The sequence below is a fragment of the Schistocerca cancellata genome, chromosome 3 (assembly GCF_023864275.1).
Source record: "Schistocerca cancellata isolate TAMUIC-IGC-003103 chromosome 3, iqSchCanc2.1, whole genome shotgun sequence".
NCBI lineage: Eukaryota > Metazoa > Arthropoda > Insecta > Orthoptera > Acrididae > Schistocerca > Schistocerca cancellata.
This window is the reverse complement of record NC_064628.1, coordinates 326,230,080-326,255,513: the sequence shown is the minus strand read 5'-3', so window position 1 is coordinate 326,255,513 and position 25,434 is coordinate 326,230,080. Positions and strand designations below refer to the sequence as shown.

General features: G+C 41.5%; 1 protein-coding gene across 7 annotated transcripts in view; it reads right to left on the bottom strand.

Annotated features, from left to right (window-relative positions):
• The window catches only part of LOC126175019 (inositol polyphosphate-5-phosphatase A), a 275,390-nt gene that overhangs the window by 115,986 nt on the left and 133,970 nt on the right, over positions 1-25,434 (bottom strand). For 5 of the 7 annotated variants that reach the window (XM_049921515.1, XM_049921517.1, XM_049921511.1 and 2 more), the window contains one exon: positions 6,874-6,963. In XM_049921515.1, the coding sequence (XP_049777472.1) occupies positions 6,874-6,963 (90 nt within the window). Of the gene's footprint in view, positions 1-6,873; positions 6,964-8,540; positions 8,614-25,434 lie in introns of all 7 variants that reach the window. The other 2 variants (XM_049921513.1, XM_049921514.1) reach the window with 1 other exon arrangement.

The following is a 25,434-nucleotide window of genomic DNA, read 5'->3' as shown; positions in this document are numbered from 1 at the left end:
TGTAGTAGCTTACCCGCATTCCTATTTTCCTATTCATTATTAAACCTACTCCTGCATTACCCCTATTTGACTTTGTGTTTATAACCCTGTAGTCACCTGACCAGAAGTCTTGTTCCTCCTGCCACCTAACTTCACTAATTCCCCCTATATCTAACTTTAACCTATCCATTTCCCTTTTTAAATTTTCTAACCTACCTGCCCGATTAAGGGATCTGACATTCCACGCTCCGATCCGTATAACGCCAGTTTTCTTTCTCCTGATAACAACATCCTCTTGAGTAGTCCCCGCCCGGAGATCCAAATGGGGGACTATTTTACCTCCGGAATATTTTACCCAAGAGGACGCCATCATCATTTAATCATACAGTAAAGCTGCATGCCCTCGGGAAAAATTACGGCCGTAGTTTCCCCTTGCTTTCAGCCGTTCGCAGTACCAGCACAGCAATGCCGTTTTGGTTATTGTTACGAGGCCAGATCAGTCAATCATCCAGACTGGTGCCCTTGCAACTACTGAAAAGGCTACTGCCCCTCTTCAGGAACCACACGTTTGTCTGGCCTCTCAACAGATACCCCTCCGTTGTGGTTGTACCTACGGTACGTCCATCTGTATCGCTGAGGCTCGCAAGCCTCCCCACCAACGGCAAGATCCATGGTTCATGGGGGGGCATGTTGGAGTACTTTAATTTGACTTGTCGTCTAGCTCTTTTACAGACGACCGGTTGATGTGTCGGTGTGAGCACAGGTGTGATTGGTTTTTCTACAGTCTTCTGGCATCTTGGCATTGTCTTTTCAGTTCAACTAGGTGTAGGGTCACCTGAACCTCTATCATCCTGAATTTGAGGAGCGCTTTTGTGCTTCGGCAATGGCAAGGTCCATGCTGGTTTCACTCTTTCAATGGACACCTTGACAATTTTTCCATTTTGCGAGATGTCTATAGTATGGTAATTAAGTCGCAGTACTTGATAGGGCCTAGTATAAGGAGGTTGTAGGGTCAGGCGAGCCTAGACCCAGTCGAACTGAGGAGACAATGCCAAGATTCCAGAGAACTATAGAACAACCAGCCACACCTCTGCTCACACTGACACATCAACAGGTCGTCCATAAAAGAGCTGGGAGGCTGTGTGGGAACAAGAGACCGACCAGTTAGGTGCCTTGTTTGTTCTTTGGATGAATTTTTTGTGAATTGTGGTTTATTAGTCTCATAACATACACAATCTAAATCATTTGATTCAGGTACAGGAGACACGTCAAAATTTTGGTAAAGTTTTACCATATACTTACAACACCTGATTTTAACAAATGGCACCATAACAATAACCCAATATAAAACAACACATACAATAAAAAACCAACAATTAATTATAACAACTGATTTTAACAAATGGTATCATAATAATAATACAATTTTGTTACACATACAATAAAAGACTAACAATTAATTAACCGTTGCTCAAATTATCATGTCATCCTCTATGAATTCTTCTACTGAATAGTAGCATTTATCCCACAGAATCTGTTGTAGCCTTATTTTTAGACTCTCTGGCTTCATATTAAATATATTTTTGCCCATTAGCTTGTTATATATTGTCATCCCCATATACTGTGGAGTTCGTGCATGTAATTTCAAATGGTGTGTGGATAACACAAAATTATTTTTATTTCTTGTGTTGTATGTGTGGTTAAAATGATTTTCCTCAAATAATTTTTGTCTGCTGTGTACAAAGATTATAATTTCATAAATGTATATGGAGAGAACTGTTAGGATTTGCAGGTTCTGAAGTAATGGGGGACAAGATTCTGTTTGTTGTGCACTATACATGTATCTTATAATTTTCTTTTCCAGTTTCAGTATTCGAGATATACTACTTGAATTTCCCCAGAAAATAATACCATATCTAATGACAGATTCAAAATAACTATTATATGCTATTTTTCGTGTACTCATGTCAGTAGAGTTTGCTAGTATTTGCACTGCAAATGCAAAGCTGCTTAGTTTATTTGATAGGAACTCAATATGTGTACTCCAGGTTAAGTTGTTGTCCACATTTAGTCCTAGGAATTTGACTGTGTTAACTTCTTCCATAGGATGATTGTGATAATGTATTTTAAGATCCATACATTTCAAATGTTTGGTTTTGAAATGTACCATATTGGTTTTTGCAATGTTCACATTCAAGCCATTTAACTGGAACCAGTTTTCTAAAGTACCCATTGTGGTCACAATGGAGCTCTGAATTTTTTCTGCATCATCTTAGCTTTCAGAATGCTAACTGTTACTTGGTAAATTAAATAAATGTGAACAATATAATGGTAGATTTTTTTGTTGTGAGAGGTTCGGTGATACGGTAATTCTTCCCATTCTTTTTATTTTTATTTTACAAGAAAAGTAAACCATATATATAGGACAACAGCTACAACATTCATTATTAATACGTCACTTGTCAATATGATCATCTCTGTATACAGTTTTCACCCACAATGAAACAAAAGCATGTATACCTGTGCAGTGAAAATTATGGTCCTGCTTCCTCAGTCACTGACACACAGAATTTACAAGGTCTCCACATCTTTAAAGTATGCCCTCATGAGCTTCTCCATGTCATCTGGACAGATGGAAGTCTGATAGTGTTGCAGATTGGATGCAATTGCTTCCCTTGCCACTTTAATCGGTCAACAATTTTGATACTCTGCTGTACAAATCTTGGAGCAAACCAGTTTTCAATAAGGCCATCACACAGCTTTCATATGGTGACACATTTCATATGTTGTTACCAAGTGGTCAAAATGGATGACTGGATGATCTGGTCATCGCAATGGATGTTGTGAGAAGTCAGTGCAGTTGCTCACTTGCCACTGCACAATGCATCAGCCAACTGTGTTTCCCTTCAGCTTCTTTACAGTGAAGAACTCATCAGCTAATGGTGTTGTAATTCACAGTAGCACCTCCATGCACCTGCTTCAGGATTTCATGAATGTAATTAGGCATTTCACCTTCTGTAGTAAGGAATTCAATCACAGAATAATGTCTTACGCATATATTAATGTTGGCCATTTTCTAAATTTGTACAAAGCTGTCATCTGTTAATGTAGGATGCAGTTACTGGAGTAGGTTCTAGAAGAAGGTTTGCAGAAGTGTGCCAAATTCACAATTGCTACATTATCAACTTAATGAAGGAGAAAGAAATAAGAGCTCTACTTTCTGACTGTCCCTTGTAATACGGTGGTTTGAAAAGTTCTTGGAATCACCACGAGAGGTCAGCGATGAGTTGTTCACGTGATATTCATTGGACTGTTGCCTGTCAACACGTGCCATGGCAATGCTCTTGGAAGAGAACTGTGGCAGTGACGTGGTTCTGTTTGTTGTTGCTCCTACATAGTGATTTGCAAAGACGGAAAAAAAAAAAAAAAAAAATAAAATAAAATTGAGATTCGAGCAGTGATTAAGTACTTCATAAAGAAAGGTATGAAAGCAAAGCACATTCATGCCAATTTCCAGAATACACTGGGGGACTCTGCTCCTTCATATTCAACTGTTGCCAATTGGACAAATGAATTTAAATTTGATCGGGAGAGCTTAGATGATGATCCGCACAGTGGTCGGCCAAGCTGTGTCACTACTCCAAAAATAATTGCAAAATTGAACAAAATGGTCATGAAGGATCACCAACTGAAAGTGTGTGAAATTGCTCATGCTTTCCAGATGTCATCTCAAAGGGTATATCACATTTTATAGAAATGAAACAATTACCTGCAAGATGGGTGCTGCGGCAAGACAATGCATGCCCGCAAACATGTGCCATCGTCACGTCAAAATTACGTGAACTAAGGTAAGAATTGTTGCCACATCCATCTTATTCACCTGATGTGGCCGTCAGACTTCCATCTCTTCACAAAACTGAAAATTTTTCTTGGAGGATGAAGATTCACTTCAAACAAAGAATTGATAGCCAGAGTTGACAACTATTTTGCAGGCCTGGAGGAAACTCATTTTCGAGAGGGGATCAAGGCACTAGGAAATCATTAGACCAAGTGCATTAATCTACAAGGAGACTACATTGAAAAATTAAAAAAAAGTTTCAGTGATTTAAGTACTTTTTCTCTATTCTGTTCTGAGAACTTTTCAAACCACCCTCATACTATACATCAGTCTAAATGGGAAGACATAAGCAAAATGTAAAGAAACCTTACACTTACTGCCAAGAAGTGAGGCTTTTCTTGGACCACATGGTTTTACACATGTGTGAGTAGTCAAATATACAAGGGCATGCTTTCAGAGAAATTTAGGGTAGAACAGTCAAAAATTTAGTTGTGTGGAAGGCAGATGCCAAATGGAGAGTAACTAGAAGAATCTTGAAGAACTGTAACGGATCTATGAAGGAAGTGAATGTTGTTCCTCAGTCTTAGATCTTTATCAAGTTTGATTAACAAAAGATGTAAAGAATATTCAAAGACAAGCACACAATTCATCATATGTTTCTTTAACCAGTGTGAAAGTGTCAAACCTCGACAATTTTCAGTTGGAGATACTGCAGGAAGGACAAAATGAACCACATATAGAACTATTCTCAAAAATGTGAGAGCATACAAATGAAAGAACTTAAATCATGAGCATAATGATAAAATGAGAATAGCAGAAAGAAGATGATGATTTGGTTATGATCAAAAATGGGTTGCATAATAAAAGAAGTGAAAATGTGTGCTGCCTTGGTAGGAAAATGGCCAATGCGAGGAAAACATCACAAATGTGAGGGGACAATCAAAAATTTTCTGTTCGAAGACTGTACACTCCAGAACCGATATGCCAATCAGGCAAAATTACAGTAAGCACTAAGGTAATCATCCTACTGATGCACCAGGTTTAAAATATGCAATTGGTAAAACAATGTCCTGCTGCCTGAAGAAGTCCGTAACTGCTTACTAAGCATCCTCATCCAACAGGAATCGTTGGCCCTTCAAGGCCTTTTTTAAGGGACCAAAGGCATAGTAATCACACGGGGAGAGATCAGAACCATAGGCGGGTGCTTGATATCGCCCACGTGATTCAGCATAACTTTTGTGTTACAACATTTGCAATATGAGGATGTACGCTATAATGAAGCAGCAGCATTCCACAGCTTACAGTCAAACCTTGGCTAAGAGCTTTAATGCAACACAGTAATGGTTTTAATACACATCACTATCATGCTTCTGGCTAAGCTATTACTTGCTTTATGTTAGAATCCTAACTTTTTGGGCCATTATGGGTATTTGAATAGAATTAATGATCAAGTTCAAAAGTCACATGAGCAAAGGGCAATGTATTTTTCTTAAAATTTCTTAAATACTTCTGTAATATATGTTTCAACATTTTTTGCAGCTATCCTCTTACCAGACACTTCACAATCTACCCACATCTCTTGATATTAATATGTCTCATATACTGGCATTCCTATCAATGAATGCCTCCTTCCCAAGGCCTTATTGAAGTCAAGCCAACACAACTCTGATCAGCTGACATTGTTTCCCTTAATAAAAGAGTGTCTTGGGCATTAAGGAAGGTGAAAGTGTTGTGAGACACTTTCACACTTTGTTCCACCCATCTCATGAATATTTTGATTTCTTAGTCATACCTGTGAACAAATACTTCTTTTGAACTATCTTTGCACAACTTACTCCTAGAACACAGCACTTACGTATCTGAGAAGCAACTGTCTTTCACTAAAATACTATGATAAACTGCAACTGATTTATCAAATTATATGGTATAACCACAACTCTTGCCTTCCAGTGAAAGCCTACCATATGAAGTAGTTTCCTACACCTGCTTCACACCTTGTCAATCTCTGTATTGCACCTACTATGCTTTAAAACTGATTTCCTACTCTCAGTTCTTAAATGTGTGTTTCAATTGCACTTTATATTCAGTACTGATACTGATCTATCTGTTCAAGCCTACAGGAGCAAGGTGACAGTCAAGAGTGACAAACACTTTTTCTACAATATTTGTCAAATATTCTATGAGAATAGATGGTCACAGACTAATAACTTTATATATAAACAGACTTCTCTCCCACACAAACCTTCTTACATCATTTGCTTTTACTTAATTTTGTTCTCCTTTTTGTCATACTAATAGCCTCACTTCACTTCTCCTCTCATTCCTATAATTTTTTCTGTGTCTGTCTCTGGTATCTAGAATTTTTTCCACTTACATACATTACTACCCTTCCCTTTTTGTCTTTCTCCTCACTTTTTTCTGTGTATTATATCACTTTTCAGTGCTTTCCATAATTTATCCTTTATTTTTTCCTATATGCTGCCTGTCATCTATTATTAGTTTACTTCAGTTTTAATTATCTCAGTTCCTTGTAGCTTTGGACAGTGTCTCCCTCTCGAGCAGCAATTTTGGTCAGCTCTTCCCTCCTGGTCTCATCTGAGTTTTTCTCTCTTAGTGTTTTCAAACTGCCATTTTTCTCCTAATTAAGAACTGTCTGTTGTGAAATCAAAAGAGTTTATAAGTACTTCTGCACTTGCTTTCATCTTGTAAATTGATAACTGTATAGACTTCTTCAATGCCATGTAGTGGATAGTCAAATGACTGATTATTTTAGTAAGAAAAAACAGAGTTTCGGGAAGAACAGAAATTTTAGAAAAAGTGATCCATTTCAAACTACAGCCACATCTCAGTACAATTGCTAAATGAACCAAACGAAACTTGTCCTCTTACCAGGAGCTACTTCCTGCAGTGCTCCCCCCCCCCCCCCCCCCCACACACACACACCAAATCCTGGTGTCCTTCCTAAACACAGCATGGGGTAGGCAGGAAGGGAAGGGAAGGCGTAAGTGAGCAAAAACCTAAAAACCAGTAGCATACACTCCTGTCTTCCAACTAACCTGACTTGCACCGTCCCGGTACTGCAGTTTAGTGAGATCAGCATTCTTATTGCTTTGTAGACGAACTGGACTCAAACCCTCTGCTAGTTTCTGCAAACAACATAAAATAAGTTTTAGTCATACTAAAGATAATATGTCAAACTTGTGACAGATTTCATTTGAAGCACATCAAAAGAAAGAAATATTTTCAATTACATACTAAAAATTTGATTAACTGTTTATTAAAAATAACTAAGATTTAATTGGTAGAATTTATAAAGCAAAGCTGTGAAGGCACTGTGCACCATGAACATCCAAAAACAGCTGTGGCTTCTTTAGTCATTCACAATTTGCGAATATGGCTACTGTTTACGGCCAACTCCGTGTGCAACTCATTTGTAGTTTACTGAATCATTTACCAACTAAAACAACTAATTTTTATGCACTGCTAATTACTATGTGAATGAAGCATAAATTTATTATTGCACATCACTATCTGAACAGTGTTTAAAAAGCAATGGAAGCACTGCAATTTACTACCACCAAAAAATATAAGACAATGTCCTCAATACAACACCCTGATATAGCAAATATCTGCATTTCATTTATGAAATATTTCTTCCTCTCTACATTCTTGAGAAAACCTATTGCTTTGGAGTTTTCTGTGTCAATTTTATCAAAAGGTTCTCGCAAATGTCTTGATCCTTAAAAGAGAGAAGGATCCTTTCAGACTATGGGAATATGCATGAACAGACAACCATTCTTTCCAGGAGAAAAAAATGTCTGACTCAAAAGAAAAGAAAATGCTATTCCGTCTACCCAACTTATTCCCTATTGATTTCCACATCTGGACACAAATGTTCTTCATACAAAACAGAGAAAAAAAGTTTCCAGCAACTGACTTCAGGTACAGGATAGAAACATTAATGCACCAGTCAACAAAATGATTTGTGACCATAGAATGGTTATCCACTTTAAAAGTGTGCTGAGAATAGTTCCATTTACATGACTTAAGTACGATGTAAGCACATTTTTGTCTATTGGTAAAATTCCAGCAAGCTGAGGTTTTTACTACCCCTGCCATTTTCCCCATGGTGTTATAACTTTGCTTAGTGGTTTTTCTTGAGCATTAAGAAAGACTACTGAAAGTCATCTGACAGCATGGTTTGGAATGGACACCTGCTAGAAAGCTCTGTCTTCCAATGCTGCTAAAAACAACCATTACGGAAATTCAGGGGCAGATATGAGAATGCCATTTTAAAATGCAATGTGTAGAAAGTACTTGCTAAGAGACTGCGTATTCTTTTACAGCAAGATAGTGTTACAAATCATTCAAAACACAGAGCATGGACACAGATTAGAGTATTTAATGACATTAATAGGTCTCTACAGTGACTGGAGATGATATGATGTTATTAAATACCTTAACCTAACAGTGACAATACACCTGCATGCAAAAACGCCAGTTGATAAGGTAAGAACATAAACTCATGAAAAGTAGCAATAAAACCAAAGTTTCAATTTTACAACAATTTTTGGAGATGTAGCAGACTTATGAGCCAATCACTAGCCACAGCAGATATGTGCAGGGATGAAAATTCATGTACCACCACCAGTATTTCAGCTTAGGTGTCTACGAAACGTAGTGACTGTTCAGTTGTGAACAACACAAATTTTGAAAATCTCACCAAAATGAGCTCTGCCGGATGAAAGTCAGTACTTCTCAACATGAATTGCTTGTAATCAACAACATGCATGCACCTGTAACATATGAAACTGTAGCTACATGTAATATTCACTCACAATTCGATTGTATCATAATGTCTTGCTCAGTACCATTTTTTACATTACTTCCGACACCATGAAATCTTACCAGCTTTAATTTCAGTACTTAAAACAGGTGATTCAATCTCCAATATGAAACTATGTTCAAATAACAATAAAAAAGATTCTACTTACCTGGAGGCAGCGGATACACAAACCATTGCATGTTATAAATATATAGACTGTAGGAAATTAAGTATATAGGGATTACATACGAAAGTCACAAAGACTTAGAGTTGAGGTATGAGCAGTAACTGTCAAAATCTGAATACTTTGGTTTGACCAGGAAATAAAAATTTTAGAATTGTTTAAGGTGTAGCAGAAGTTCCTGAGACAAAACTGATGTTCTTTGAGAAGAAAAGTCAATAATTAACTGCAAACAACAAAGGAGGTTTGAAAATCAGAGTCAGAAGGCAGTTGGGTTGGGTTTGATTCGATTGTTTGGGGCAGGGGGGTGGAGGAGACCATACAGCGAGGTCATCGGTCTCATCAGATTAGGGAAGGATGGGGAAGGAAGTTGGCCGTGCCCTTTCAAAGGAACCATCACGGCATTTGCCTGGAGGGATTCACGGAAATCACTGAGAACCTAAATAATGATGGCCGGATGTGGGATTGAACTGTCTCCTACAGAGTGCGACTCCAGTGTGCTAACCACTGCGCCACTTCACTCAGCCAGAAGGCAGTTGACAGGGGCGGAAGCGACGGGAGGGAGGGAGGGAAACGACGGGAGGGAGGGAGGGAAGCGACGGGAGGGAGGGAGGGAAGCGACGGGAGGGAGGGAGGGAAGCGACGGGAGGGAGGGAGGGAAGCGACGGGAGGGAGGGAGGGAAGCGACGGGAGGGAGGGAGGGAAGCGACGGGAGGGAGGGAGGGAAGCGACGGGAGGGAGGGAGGGAAGCGACGGGAGGGAGGGAGGGAAGCGACGGGAGGGAGGGAGGGAAGCGACGGAGGGAGGGAGGGAGGGAAGCGACGGGAGGGAGGGAGGGAGGGAAGCGACGGGAGGGAGGGAGGGAAGCGACGGGAGGAGGGAAGCGACGGGAGGGAGGGAAGCGACGGGAGGGAGGGAAGCGACGGGAGGGAGGAAGCGACGGGAGGGAGGGAGGGAGGGAAGAGACGGGAGGGAGGGAGGGAGGGAAGAGACGGGAGGGAGGGAGGGAGGGAAGAGACGGGAGGGAGGGAGGGAGGGAGGGAAGAGACGGGAGGGAGGGAGGGAGGGAAGAGACGGGAGGGAGGGAAGTGACGGGAGGGAGGGAGGGAAGTGACGGGAGGGAGGGAGGGAAGTGACGGGAGGGAGGGAGGGAAGTGACGGGAGGGAGGGAGGGAAGTGACGGGAGGGAAGTGACGGGAGGGAGGGAGGGAAGTGACGGGAGGGAAGTGACGGGAGGGAGGGAGGGAAGTGACGGGAGGGAAGTGACGGGAGGGAGGGAGGGAAGTGACGGGAGGGAAGTGACGGGAGGGAGGGAGGGAAGTGACGGGAGGGAAGTGACGGGAGGGAGGGAGGGAAGTGACGGGAGGGAAGTGACGGGAGGGAGGGAGGGAAGTGACGGGAGGGAAGTGACGGGAGGGAGGGAGGGAAGTGACGGGAGGGAAGTGACGGGAGGGAGGGAGGGAAGTGACGGGAGGGAAGTGACGGGAGGGAAGTGACGGGAGGGAGGGAGGGAAGTGACGGGAGGGAGGGAGGGAGGGAGGGAAGTGACGGGAGGGAGGGAGGGAGGGAGGGAGGGAGGGAGGGAAGTGACGGGAGGGAGGGAGGGAGGGAGGGAAGTGACGGGAGGGAGGGAGGGAGGGAGGGAAGTGACGGGAGGGAGGGAGGGAGGGAGGGAAGTGACGGGAGGGAGGGAGGGAGGGAGGGAAGTGACGGGAGGGAGGGAGGGAGGGAGGGAAGTGACGGGAGGAGGGAGGGAGGGAGGGAAGTGACGGGAGGGAGGGAGGGAGGGAAGTGACGGGAGGGAGGGAGGGAGGGAAGTGACGGGAGGGAGGGAGGGAAGTGACGGGAGGGAGGGAGGGAAGTGACGGGAGGGAGGGAGGGAAGTGACGGGAGGGAGGGAGGGAAGTGACGGGAGGGAGGGAGGGAAGTGACGGGAGGGAGGGAGGGAAGTGACGGGAGGGAGGGAAGTGACGGGAGGGAGGGAAGTGACGGGAGGGAGGGAAGTGACGGGAGGGAGGGAAGTGACGGGAGGGAGGGAAGAGACGGGAGGGAGGGAAGAGACGGGAGGGAGGGAAGAGACGGGAGGGAGGGAAGAGACGGGAGGGAGGGAAGTGACGGGAGGGAGGGAAGTGACGGGAGGGAGGGAAGTGACGGGAGGGAGGGAAGTGACGGGAGGGAGGGAAGTGACGGGAGGGAGGGAAGTGACGGGAGGGAGGGAAGTGACGGGAGGGAGGGAAGTGACGGGAGGGAGGGAAGTGACGGGAGGGAGGGAAGTGACGGGAGGGAGGGAAGTGACGGGAGGGAGGGAAGTGACGGGAGGGAGGGAAGTGACGGGAGGGAGGGAAGTGACGGGAGGGAAGTGACGGGAGAGGAAGTGACGGGAGGGAGGGAAGTGACGGGAGGGAGGGAAGTGACGGGAGGGAGGGAAGTGACGGGAGGGAGGGAAGTGACGGGAGGGAGGGAAGTGACGGGAGGGAGGGAAGTGACGGGAGGGAGGGAAGTGACGGGAGGGAGGGAAGTGACGGGAGGGAGGGAAGTGACGGGAGGGAGGTAGGGGGGAAGTGATGTGTGATGGGGGAGGGAGGGCGGGAAGTAGGGAGGGAAGTGGAGGGGAGGGAGGCAGAGGGAGGAGACATGAAATTTTAGAGAGTCAAGTGGGTTGTGAAGGACAGGGAAAAGACATGGATATAAGATACTGGCAATAGAAAAAGGAAGATTAGGTTTTAACATCCCTTTGATAACGAAGTCATGAGAGAAGGCATAAAACCTGGAATTGGAGAACCATGGGGAGGAAACCAGATTTGCTCAATCTGGATGGCTGTATGGGGTTTGACTACCATCCACATGAATAAAAGTGCATTTTATTAACACTGCAGCATCTTGTTGCGTGTACTGGGGTGGAAATAACACAGACAACAAAAGAGTTCTCAGTGTAAAGTGAAGCAATGTGAGCACCAGGAACTATTCACATACCGTATAGAGAAAGCTCAAACTTGTGGAGCTCTGACACAATGGGTGTGGGTAGAAAGAACCTAAATGAAATATACATGGAAGCAAGAGTTGATCCAGAAGTAAGGTTTTCCCTCCTCCTCCTTCTTCTTCTTTACAAATAGACAACATTGCTTATTTCCACAGAAGTTTACAGTGTTGGAAAGATGGAAATTATCTCTATTATCCCAAATAATCCCCATCTTTTTTTTATTATTTTTTTTTGGAATTTTTGCAGATGGTGCTCCAATTTCTGGATCCTTATGTTGTACAACTCTGCCGCCACCTCGTTAGGGAAGCATTTCACCTCTTTTCTGACTTCATCACTGGTAGAGAAGCTTTGGCCACCCAAGTGTTCCTTTAACTTGGGGGACAAGTGATGATCACTAGGAATGAGGTCCAGACTGTACGGCGGGTGAGGCGCAACTGTCCAACCACAGTTTGTCAGAAGTTCATGGGTTTGGCAGGAGATGTGAGGTTAGTCATCGTAAAGCAGCGTTATAAATTGTCCTCTTCCGCAGTTCTGGATAGCTTGCCTGAGTTTTTTTGTAGTGTTTCACAATAACCGTCTGAGCTGATTATTGTCCCAGGTTCCATTAAATCGATCACCAGTATCCCCTTATAACCCCAAAACACAGTTGCCATGACTTTGCAGAAGGAGTTTGTTTGAACTTCTTCGCAACTGGTGACCTGAGTGATGCCATTGTTTGGATGTTTCTTTCATTGTGGGAGTTAAATGAAACACCCACGTTTCAACTCCCATAACAATGGAGTCCAGCAGTTCTTCCTTATCTTCTTGACACTTTTGAAGATACTGGCAAGCACAGTGAAGGCACTTCTCCTTGTGTTTTGCTGCCAACATACTTGGTACCCATTGAGCAGAACACTTATGATGTCCAGTTTTTCCATCAAAGCTCTTTCAACTGTGTGTTAAGAACTTCCAGGAATCTTAGCAACGGATGGCGATCCTTGTATTTTGAAGCACTTCGCGTTGGACCATCTTAATAACTGTGTCTGAAATAAAGTCTTCCACTCCATTCTTCATCATGGAGGGGTAACGGGAAGGGCAGGTGATACGTATGAATGCGCTGTGCAGTTACTGCACATTATGCAAATGTGGACTTCATTCCGACTGGCACTAATGTCCCTGCACCAATTCGGGGCATGTTGAACTGACATACACTTGTTGCTATACACTTGTGTAACTCACAATGAATAACGGTGGGTGGAGCCCCTTTTGTGTGCAAAAATTGAATCACAGAATGGATCTCGCTCTTGGTGGGATCAGCAATGGGCACCTTCATTGCAAATGGCCACTAAGACAATACAGAATTGTGCAGTGAAGTGCAGCTGGGCAGAATCGAGAGTGGGGGAACAGAAGAGCACAAAAGTGTTAACAGATTTCACTTAGCACCTTCCCAGGCAGCTGGAGCTCTTTGGGAACCTTACTGCTGGAGCACCCTCATATTATGTATTACCAGTAACCTGTATGCTCCAAGCTACCATATGAAGTGTAGCAGAGAGTATTTTTTGTTACCATTATCACTTCCCCTCCCCTTTTCTGGTACGATTTTCAAATGGCACACGTAAGAATGACATTCGGTAAATGTCTATTATGAGCTCTGATTTATCTGATATTCCCTTTACGCCCATTTTGTGAGTTGTATGCAGAATGGAGTAATATACTGGACTGAATTCTTCTCAGAAAATACACTCTGAATACAATCAGTATATATCTCTGTAATGTATTGAGTCTCTCTTATGATCTATGCCATGGAAGTTTCCTGAGCACCTCCATGATGCTCAATAACAGAATGAACCTTTGATGAAAGAGACTATTCTTCTTTGAATATTTTCAATTGCATCATTTCAATTTCCTCCAATTGATCACACATTGTAAACACCCCAGACTGATAAGCAACAATCAACAATTAGTCGAACAAGTGTTTTGTGAACCACTGTTTTTCTGTATGAATTATACTTCTCTAGGATTCTTCCAACAAATCTCAATCAGGTAGCTGCATTCCTACAAGAAATATTATGTGCTTATTCCACATCAGTTCACTCTGGGTGCAGACTCCTATATACACTCCTGGAAATTGAAATAAGAACACCGTGAATTCATTGTCCCAGGAAGGGGAAACTTTATTGACACATTCCTGGGGTCAGATACATCACATGATCACACTGACAGAACCAAAGGCACATAGACACAGGCAACAGAGCATGCACAATGTCGGCACTAGTACAGTGTATATCCACCTTTCGCAGCAATGCAGGCTGCTATTCTCCCATGGAGACGATCGTAGAGATGCTGTATGTAGTCCTGTGGAACGGCTTGCCATACCATTTCCACCTGGCGCCTCAGTTGGACCAGCGTTCGTGCTGGACGTGCAGACCGCGTGAGACGACGCTTCATCCAGTCCCAAACATGCTCAATGGGGGACAGATCCGGAGATCTTGCTGGCCAGGGTAGTTGACTTACACCTTCTAGAGCACGTTGGGTGGCACGGGATACATGCGGACGTGCATTGTCCTGTTGGAACAGCAAGTTCCCTTGCCGGTCTAGGAATGGTAGAACGATGGGTTCGATGACGGTTTGGATGTACCGTGCACTATTCAGTGTCCCCTCGACGATCACCAGTGGTGTACGGCCAGTGTAGGAGATCGCTCCCCACACCATGATGCCGGGTGTTGGCCCTGTGTGCCTCGGTCGTATGCAGTCCTGATTGTGGCGCTCACCTGCACGGCGCCAAACACGCATACGACCATCATTGGCACCAAGGCCGAAGCAACTCTCATCACTGAAGACGACACGTCTGCATTCGTCCCTCCATTCACGCCTGTCGCGACACCACTGGAGGCGGGCTGCACGATGTTGGGGCGTGAGCGGAAGACGGCCTAACAGTGTGCGGGACCGTAGCCCAGCTTCATGGAGATGGTTGCGAATGGTCCTCGCCGATACCCCAGGAGCAACAGTGTCCCTAATTTGCTGGGAATTGGCGGTGCGGTCCCCTACGGCACTGCGTAGGATCCTACGGTCTTGGCGTGCATCCGTGCGTCACTGCGGTCTTGTCCCAGGTCGACGGGCACGTGCACCTTCCGCCGACCACTGGCGACAACATCTATGTACTGTGGAGACCTCACGCCCCACGTGTTGAGCAATTCGGCGGTACGTCCACCCGGCCTCCCGCATGCCCACTATACGCCCTCGCTGAAAGTCCGTCAACTGCACATACGGTTCACGTCCACGCTGTCGCGGCATGCTACCAGTGTTAAAGACTGCGATGGAGCTTCGTATGCCACGGCAAACTGGCTGACACTGACGGCGGCGGTGCACAAATGCTGCGCACCTAGCGACATTCGACGGCCAACACCGCGGTTCCTGGTGTGTCCGCTGTGCCGTGCGTGTGATCATTGCTTGTACAGCCCTCTCGCAGTGTCCGGAGCAAGTATGGTGGTTCTGACACACCGGTGTCAATGTGTTCTTTTTTCCATTTCCAGGAGTGTATTTATTGTGGTTACATTTCCCAGTGATTGATCACCAATTGTGCAATTGAACAATAACACGTCTCTCTCTGTCTTAATAATGCTCTTCCGAGTGTTCTGTCGAGTTGCTGTCTCTCCATGGTATGCAAAATATTTCAACAAACAATCCTGCCATCTTCTTCAGCTACTGCATGTTTTGCTGTTATGTGTACTTGCTGGCTGAATTCCAGCTAGACTGAACTATTGTTTGTCTCACGCTGCAATTGTATTTTGAATCCCGAATCCACTACACTCTTTGATGCTCTTATGTTTTTCACAGCTTGCACTAATGTTTTTTTAACTTAAGTCTCTCAATGCTTTCCATCTCTGATGTATGGGATAATAATTAATAATCAATAAATTAAGGGCCAGACCACAAACATTTTGTAAACTGAAACCTCTATCTGTGTATTAAATTTTCTGACAACTTTATTTCGATCAACTCCTTAATTATGCCAACCCAGAACCTTCATATTTGCACCATGGTGCTGGTTTCATCATATTTCATTTCATGGTTATATTCAATGCAATGCTCGGCAACAGCTGATTGGCTTGGTTGCTTTAGTTGGGTTTGTCGCTGTTGTTCCTTGTCTGTCTCCTCAACTGTTCTGATAGTCTGCCCCCAATGTGATATGTGCCACATTTGCATGGACTGTCATACAAATCTAGATTGCCCTTAACATCACAAAGAACACACTGAAATGAAGGAACTAGAATCCACCAGGTTGTAACCAACGTGTTTCTCTCAGCACATGGACAATGTGTGTGGTGTGGTCACTTGGAGTGGAAAAGCGTGAAGAGTTCCTGGAGATTTAATGTCTACCCATCATAATACCAAATTCATGACAGAACTTGAGAAAGAGTGCCAGCTATCTTTCTTCAACGTGTTAGTTAAGAGAAGAAGGGACGATCCCTGGATCACAGAGTATATAGAAAACATATGCACGCTGATCTCTATGTCCATGTCTTGAGCCACCATCATCTATTACAAAGAAATTTGGCGCTGAAGACACTGGTCCATAGAGCTCCAACACTTTCAGACAAGAAGAGCCTCACTGAAGAACTGTGACACCTATGAATAGTGATCTGAAGGAATGGGTACTCAAATCATCAAATTGAACTGGTGATGCAGTCACAATCGAGAACATCTAAGAAAGAGGAGTCAAAAATTGCTTATCTCCCTCATGACAGCTTAGTATCTGGAAAGAGCAGTAGACTCCTACAGAAACATGGCATCCAGTGTATTTTACTCACTTCAACTAAAATAAAATGTGTTCTTTGTAATGTTAAAGAGCATCTACGTCTCCGAAAGTAGGTGTGTATTGCACTCAAGCATACATGGGGCAGACTATCAGAACAGCTGTGGACAGATTCAAGGAACATGAACAACACATGACTAAAACAACCAAGCAAATCAGCTGCTGCCAAGCACTGCCTCGGAAAATATTGTGAAATGAATAGACGAGATGAGCATCGTGGTCCAAACACCATGTTTCTGGGAGAATATAGTTAAGGAGTCAATAGAAACAAAGACATAATTTGTAAATAAAATTTATTGAATAAGGACAGAGGATTCAATTTAAACAATGCCTGTGGTCCAGCATTCAATATATCAAAATACTGCTGGCCGTCACATCCATTAGAGTTTGAAAATGTTGAGAGAATTATTTTACACAGAATACAAGTGAGATCTCTGAAAAAGATATCAAAGGGTATAATGGACACTGGGAATCAAACTTGGCTATAGAAAGCAATGTAAAACCAACAACATTTCACATTCTGGATGGGGTGCAGGCAACAGGTACACATAACAGAAAAATTTGCAGCAAGTGAAGATGATGGCTGAGCCAATTGTCAAAATATTGAGCAGAAAATAAAAACAACTCACAACAACAACCAATAGCTCACTATTAATCAATCATGATGACAAAACCTGATAGATCACAGTCTCTCTATCCAACTACAAATTACATTTATTTCTGCTGAGGGTCAACTGCAGGTATCTATGTCTAGTGTTGATCTCCTCCATGTATCCCTGCCTTTTTCTTTAATTATCTGGCATGCAGCTTTCCTTGCATACAACAGTTCCATCCATAAACTGCATCACAGGTCTTCAAACACTACTCCATATCATTTATATGGGAATATTTTTGGCACCAGGGAGAAAAAGCAGCGAGGTGGTGAGGATGAAGGTTAGTGGATCCCACCACTTACGCAGCTTACCGTACCATTCCAATGGATTGTTAATCAATTGAAAACGTGCTACCCAGTACAAACATATTTTCACAGTTTTGAAAGTCTGGGGAAACCACAATCTGTCTTTCGATGCCATTTTAACACAGCGTTAAACCAACCTGATCCATCAGATAATGTTTGTCAAATATGGAAAAGCAACCTTGACTGAACTGGACTGATTAAAAAATGATGTTGGGGTATTTGAACTGTTTGGAGCCCTGAAAATATTGCAGGTGTTCACCAGGTAATTGTTAGAATAATAAATAAACAAACTACTATTTCGATCACAATTTTTTATTTACCAACAACCAGTTTCAATCTGTGCTGCAGCTCATCTTCAGGCCTGGCTCTGAAACAGCACTTAGCAGCACCAGACTTGAAATGATTTGCAGGGCAGATTAAAACCAGTTGTGCGTAACTAATAAGTTGTGATCTGAATAGTGTGTTTATTTACAATATCAAAGGATCAAGGTTCTCTGTCTTGTGACAGATGACAAACTGGTGAAAAGGATTCTCCAAGACTTTAGTTTTCAGCATGAGAAACTTCAGTTTGTGCATCCTCTTAATCCAGGTGGCTATCAGGAATGGACCCAGTTTTACAAAAATATGCCCACATTTCTTGAGAAATATTATGTATAAATGATAAGAGGCACTTCCATTTCTCTAGTTTTGTTAATACACAAAGGTTCAGGTACTGAATAGGTAAAATCCTTAGTTACTTCAGGAGAAGCCTCTACATGTTCAGAAAGCTGTAGTGTGTTCCACAAACGACATAATGGATTGCCACTCCTCCCCCCCCCCCCCCCAACCCACACACACACACACACACACACACACACACACACACACACACACAAATGAGGATGGTAATACAGTGATAACAGCATTTGTTAATGGTAAGCAATACCTTGAATTGATTCATAGTTTTCTCACGTCACAACCTGCCCTTTTTGCAATGAATTATCTCATATTTTCCAACAAGTTGGGGCTACAAGGGCTACAAGGAACAATACAAGACTCTCAATGCGAGCCTTTTTCCTGGGTTATGCTATTTCTCACAACATTGTTATAACTTGGCCCTTGCTCATTTGATGTAACTATCTGCAACCTTTTTTTTTTTTTTTTTAAATGGGAGTGCCTAACGAAAAGTGATTTCTCATCTGATGCACCAGCAACAATCCCAGCTCTCAAACAACATATTGTGAACAACCTGCAATATCACCTGTCAATGTGCTGCGAAAGGTCATGCTACATTTCCTGATCAGACTTAAACAATCCCTTACAATGGCAGCAGATATTTGGGTTACGGAAAATAATTTTCTTTTATTCTGTGTATATTTTTTGTTGAATGTTGAGCACAATCTCTAAAAAATTGTAAAAATGACATTTTTTAATATCTAAAGCTGCTGTTTAATTCATTCTTCATTGTGTGACTGGTTTCTGTCCAAGACCATTATCCAGCACAATAAAGAATAAATTGAAGAGCAGCTTAGGGGGTTACAGGACGTAATTTCTACAATATCTCATAATTATTATTGTACTTTTAATTTGTATGTTATAACCTATTAAAATAATTTTTTAACAACTAATTACTTTTTGGAATCTTCCCATTTCTTTCACAGATCTTATAATACAGCAAACAAAAATATCTTATAACACTTCCTCTGAATGTGGCTGACAATTTTTCCCCATCAAGAATAAAGTGTTAAGCTCTACCTGCTAGGGAAAAACTGTCTATGGCTATTCAGCTTAACTGAAAATTTAGTTATCAGTCTGATGTAGAGTAGTGGATGGTAACAAAGTTGGTCCTCTCAGTGTTATCTTGTTCTCTGGTGAACATCTTACAAATAGTAGGAAATGAAAAGAAGTTTACAGTGAGATCAGTGACAAGGATAAAATTATAAGGCAAAGAAATTGGTTGTAGTTGGAAAAAGCTTGTGACTACATTGTGCAGGCTGTGCAAACATTGAATAGCTGCTTTGGAGGATGTGGAGAAGAGGACAGTGCATAGAGTAGTTCTCATTTCGCCGACTGATTTCAGACAGTCACAGCACTTGTGGAGAAATTTTTTGATGCATTCCAAGTCAGAATGTGAAATGACAATGGTGAGTGCATGTACAATGTTCACGCTACTTACTGGTTATTTTCCTGCCATCCTTGCATGGTGCACCTCTGCCCGGCCCCCCCCCCCCCCCCCCCCAACTCAGCAATCTAAGTGACTTTAATAATTAAGTAGCAAACAGTCCCATATTTTAATGTTAGTGCTTCACTTTCAGCAAATAATAAGAAACTACTAATTTAAACAAGTATGAGTTTTGGTCAATTTTTACTGAGGTGTGGCTTGCTGTTACCTGGTAAGCATAAGAGTTTTCTGTCAGTATTAAATTTTTGTTTTTTCACTTCACATTATATTAAAAATTAAATTAGCACAGAGTGTTTTAGCAACCTGCAGCTGCTGCTTATCTTATACTAATACATTACACCAGCATGATATTCACACATCTGCACCTTTTGATTAACTAGTGGCTGTGAGAGTTTTGAACAGACCCACCAGGGTAGCCGAGAGCGCTAACGTGCTGCTTCCTGGACTCGGGTAGACACGCCGGCCCCAGATAGAATCCGCCCGGCGGATTAACGGCGAGGACTGATTTGCTGGCCAGCCTGGATGTGGTTTTTAGGCAGTTTTCCACATCCAGCTAGGTGAATACTGGGCTGGTCCCCATGTTCCGCCTCAGTTACATGGCTCGCAGACATCTGAACACATTCGCACTATTCCACGGATTACACTCGACGCAGACAGTTGGGGTACACTACTTCCGTCCTGGGGGCACCCCTCAACCATTAACATGTCAAATCCGATTAACGATGGCTGACCCTGCGTAACTGCAGGACAAGGCTCAAGCGATAGACTGTGAGAGTTTTGAACACAAAGGAAAAATGCATTTCTGTATTTACAATGACCAGTCAGAACATTATGAACAGCACTGTGTTAGTGTATGGATCCCTCCTCACACACAAGGCATGCTTCATTCATTTTGTGCTGTGCAAGTCCTTAGTATATGGTACAACCTGCCAACACAGAGGTCAGACAATTACTGTAGATTACAAGAACAGCAGTGAAAAATCATCCAGATCAAAATGTAAGTGTGTAACATGTGGAGTCCATCCTGACAAAGCAAAACTAGTTGAAACTATTAATTCGTTGCAAGAAATTGTGCGCAGATCCTTGGCAGAAAACAAAGTGTTAGCTGATAGACTCAAATGTCTTGAAAATGATCATAGAAAACTAAAAACTGCCGAGCAGGGCGTAAGTGAATTCGACAGAAATAAAGTGTACACAGTGACCGAAGATTCCGTCGCCATTTCAAGTTTTCCAACACATTCTGTGTGTACCGGTAACGCTAACCATAGCGCAATCATTTCGTCATCTTTAGTAATAAATTCTCCTGCCGTGCTCCAAAAAACAGTAGGCCTACCTACAAAAGATCAAATCGTGCACCATCTGAAAAAAAAAAAGCCTGTTATTAAGCAAAATGTGGAACCTCACCAGCCAAAACAGTCACTCGTAAACAGAAGCAAGGTAAATTCAACATTCAAGACGACAGTTAATTTAACTAACACCACAAATGCAGCAAGAAGAATAAACTTATGTTTAATGGGTGATAGTCATCTTAGAGGCCTTGCACACGAAATAAAAAGCGTAAACAGTGAAGTGAATGCTTCAGGTTTTATTAAAACTGGCACTCGTCTTGACCAAGTGCTTTCGACTGTAAACAATATCTCTCGAAAGAAAATGAAGGAAGACTTCATTGTAATATGTGGAGGTGCAAATGACGTCGCACACAACGATGGTTTGCATGCTGTTAATGCCCTAAAATCTGCTCTAAACCATCTAAATGACTCAAACGTCATTGTTCTCAATATTCCACACAGGTATGACTTGCCTCAATTCTCGTGTGTAAACAGGGCAGTAGCATATATAAACAGTCAATATGCACAAATCTGCAACCGTTATGCAAATATACAAATGGTTAACGTGCAACATTTTAGTAGAGATCTTTACACCACTCACGGCCTTCACCTCAATTGGCGGGGAAAAAGTCACTTGGCGTCCATTATTTGTGAAATCATCGTAAATGCTAGGAACAACGTATACTCAAAACACACACATTCGAAAAATGAGTGCTCCACAACACAAGAAGACTGCAGCAATGGGTATAGACAGACGACATTGGGCAAATGGCTGCTGAAAACACCAGGTAAAGCTGATTCTTCCCAGGCTCCCAGTACATGGAAACAGACCAACTTGAATCAATGGATAGTGAAAAATACCAAACCCACTCTGTCAACTGATATTTCTTTTTTAGGGATAAATGTATAAGTGGTTCTGGTAGGGTGACACGTCCATCAAGCATTCAACAATCCAAGCTCACTTTCAAATTAATTCAGCAGAACTTGGCAATAAGCACAACGAGTTGGATACCATTGCAGCAATTGATAACCCTGATGTATACTGGTACACAGATGAGCTAATTAGTGTATGTAAGCCACTTTCCATGATCTTTTGCTCTGCCTTCAGTAGCAAAGAGAAACGTGGTGGTGGGGTAGCTATCTTTGCAGCCAGTGGTAGTAATTATAGTGTAATAGATGTAAGTGCTTTCAGCATTGAGGGTGTAATAGAACTAGCAGCAATTAATTACAAGTGGGGGACAGAGAACTTAATTATTATAGACCTATACAGACCTCCATCTGGTAGCTTAGATAGTTTCTTTGATGTTCTTAATGACCTGCTTGTTGACATTGACAGTAAACACTGCAATAAAAATGGCTGGGTTAACATAATACTAACTGGAGATATAAATATTGACTTGCTGTCCAATGACTCTGTGCCTAAAAAACTAATGCTAATACTAGCTCAATTTAACTTAGCATTTCTGATAAACGAGCCCACTAGAGAGGTCAATAGTGTAAAGTCATGCATTGACAACATTATAACTAACATGTCCCACTTTACATGCAGTGCATCAGTTCTGAAGCTTGCCATTTCTGACCACCACGCAGTACAGGTATTGATAGAAGCTGAAAATCTTCATGTCAATAGAAAAGAGAAACAATATGTGACAAAAAGAATGACCAATGATGACAATGTTAAAGATTTCAACAGTTTGCTAAAAAGCCTACAATGGGGTGAAAAAAACAGCATTACTTTCAGTGAGTTTTCATCAGATTTTTATTATTGCTTCAATGTCTCATGTCCAGAAATGACCTTTACAGTAAATCACTGCAAAAAGATACAAAAAAATAACTGGATAAAGTAAAAACAGCAAGAGAGAAACTTAGACTTTTCCAATATGAAATGATAAATAATAACAATAATAATAGACTAAAGGTAGAATTTAAGAACTATCAGGATTACTATAAAGATCTTCTGCTAGAAACTAAAAGTAAACATGTAGCCACAATGTTAAGAAACTCTACTAACACAGGTTTAGCTGTTTGGAAAGTAATAAATAGCTTTAGGGATTGTAAGGACAGATCAACAAGTGATTTTACTATAAACCATAAAGGGCAATCATGAAATGTCAATGTCAGATTGCAAATGTTTTTAATGAGTACTTTTCTTCTGTTGGAAAATCTGTCAATGACCATTTTAAGAATCTTCAGCATAGATATAGGGGCATTCCAATCAAACAAACCATATACTTGGCCCCAATCAATAACAAGGAAGTCAAAAACATAGTAATGTCATTAAAAAATAAAAAATCAGCAGGCTATGATGGACTGTCTATCAGTACACTGAAAAGATGCATAGACAACATATCTGATGCCATGGCCACAGCAGTAAATGATGTAATTGCATCAGGTTGTTTCCCAGATAGTCTAAAGACAGCACAAGTAACCCCGATTCACAAGAAAGGTGATAAATCTAAAATTGAAAACTACCACCCCATCTCAATCTTACCTGCATTTTCTAAGGTAGTTGAGAAAGTTATTTATACTAGACTAATGACATTCCTGAGTCAACACAATTTAATATTTGAAAATCAGAATGGCTTTATGAAAAACAAGTCAACATCAGTAGCAGCAGCACAATTAATAGACAAAATAATAATGGTCATAGAGAACAAGGAGTATGTAACTGGAGTGTTCCTTGATCTAGAAAAAGCTTTTGATTGTATCAACATCACCATATTACTTGACAAGCTGTGGAACCTGGGTATCAGAGGAACTGGCTATGAGCTAATAAAATCGTATATGAGCAATAGAAAACAATTTGTCTTGCTTAAAACAAACAGTGGGTCTTACAAATCTAAAATTACTGATATCAAATATGGAGTGCCTCAAGGTTCTGCCTTGGGACCCCTTCTTTTCTTGATTTATGTTAATGATATACAGTATTTTTCTCCTAACTGTACAAAAATATTGTATGCAGATGACACATCAATAGTGTGTAAACACAAAGACTATGAGAGTCTGGAGGTACAGTGCAACAGTGTAACTAATGAAATAGTCAAGTATTTTAATGAAAGCCATCTAAATGTAAGTGCTTCAAAGACTGCAATGATGGAATTAAACACAAGGAAACAAATAGAATTTGACATGAAATTATCCATAGGAAATGACATGGTAAAAAAGGAAAAATGGACAAAGTTCTTGGGAATTATAATCCAGGACAGCCTCAAATGGGACATGCATATTGATTTCTTAGCATGTAAGCTGTCGAAGACTGTGTTTGCTATAAATATGATTAGCAAATATTGTAAGGACATGTGTGTACTAAAAACTGCTGATCATGCCCTATTCTCATCAAACGTAAACTATGCTGTAGAAATATGGGGTGCAACAACTCAAGCCAACCTAAGTACATTAGTAATACTACAGGAAAAAGTTATCAGAATTATTTGTGGTGCCAAACCTCGAGAATCATGTCGAAATCTGTTCCCAAAATTAGGTGTGCTTACCATTATAGGTGTCTACATATTGAAAGTTCTATTGCTTGTGAAAACAATAAATCCAAATTTCAACTGTGACCTGCACCAGTATGATACAAGGCAAAAGTTCAGATACCATGTAAATAGCCACAGAACAGCTTTATATGAAAAAATGCACTTCATGCTGGGCTGAAGCTAGCCAATGCCCTACCAAAAAGTCTCACAGCCCTTCCTACTAACAAATTAAAAGATCAGCTAAAAAGAATTCTAATTGAAAACCCTTTTTATTCCCTAGACGAGTATTATATCCGTATGAAAAGTGCTTCATAAGTATGTCAAGCTCATAGTTTTAAGTAACCTACAACTAATAAAATGTTGATAAAAACAATATTTGTAATATCATGATTGTATACTACCAAATGTAAAATCCATCAAAATGTAAAATTTATTAATACAAATAAATCTTTAGTTTGTAATTTATAACCTGACGTATTCAGAAGAATAATCTGTATGGTGTCCTGAAACTGTATTATTTCTAGGGATTGTATTTGATTATTCGATGTTGAATAAATATTATTATTATTATTATTATTATTATTATTATTATTATTATTATTATTATTATTATGGCTTGTGAAGTCTGAGCTAATATTTGGCAACATATCACACCATACAACAGGCTTAATAGCTACCAAATGTGCATGCCAACAAGTCAATTGGAATTCATTAACATGCTCATCAAACTGCTGAAGCAATGTTCTTGCTATCTTGTAGAGACAAGATGCATACTCAATAGGAAGACATCAGCCATATACAGAAGTAAATTTTTAGTAATAATTTTGGCACAGTCCATGGGACTTTCTAAAACAACATTTCCCAGGAAACCTCACACAAAATTTCTCCTTACAATAATATTCTTATTGTTAGA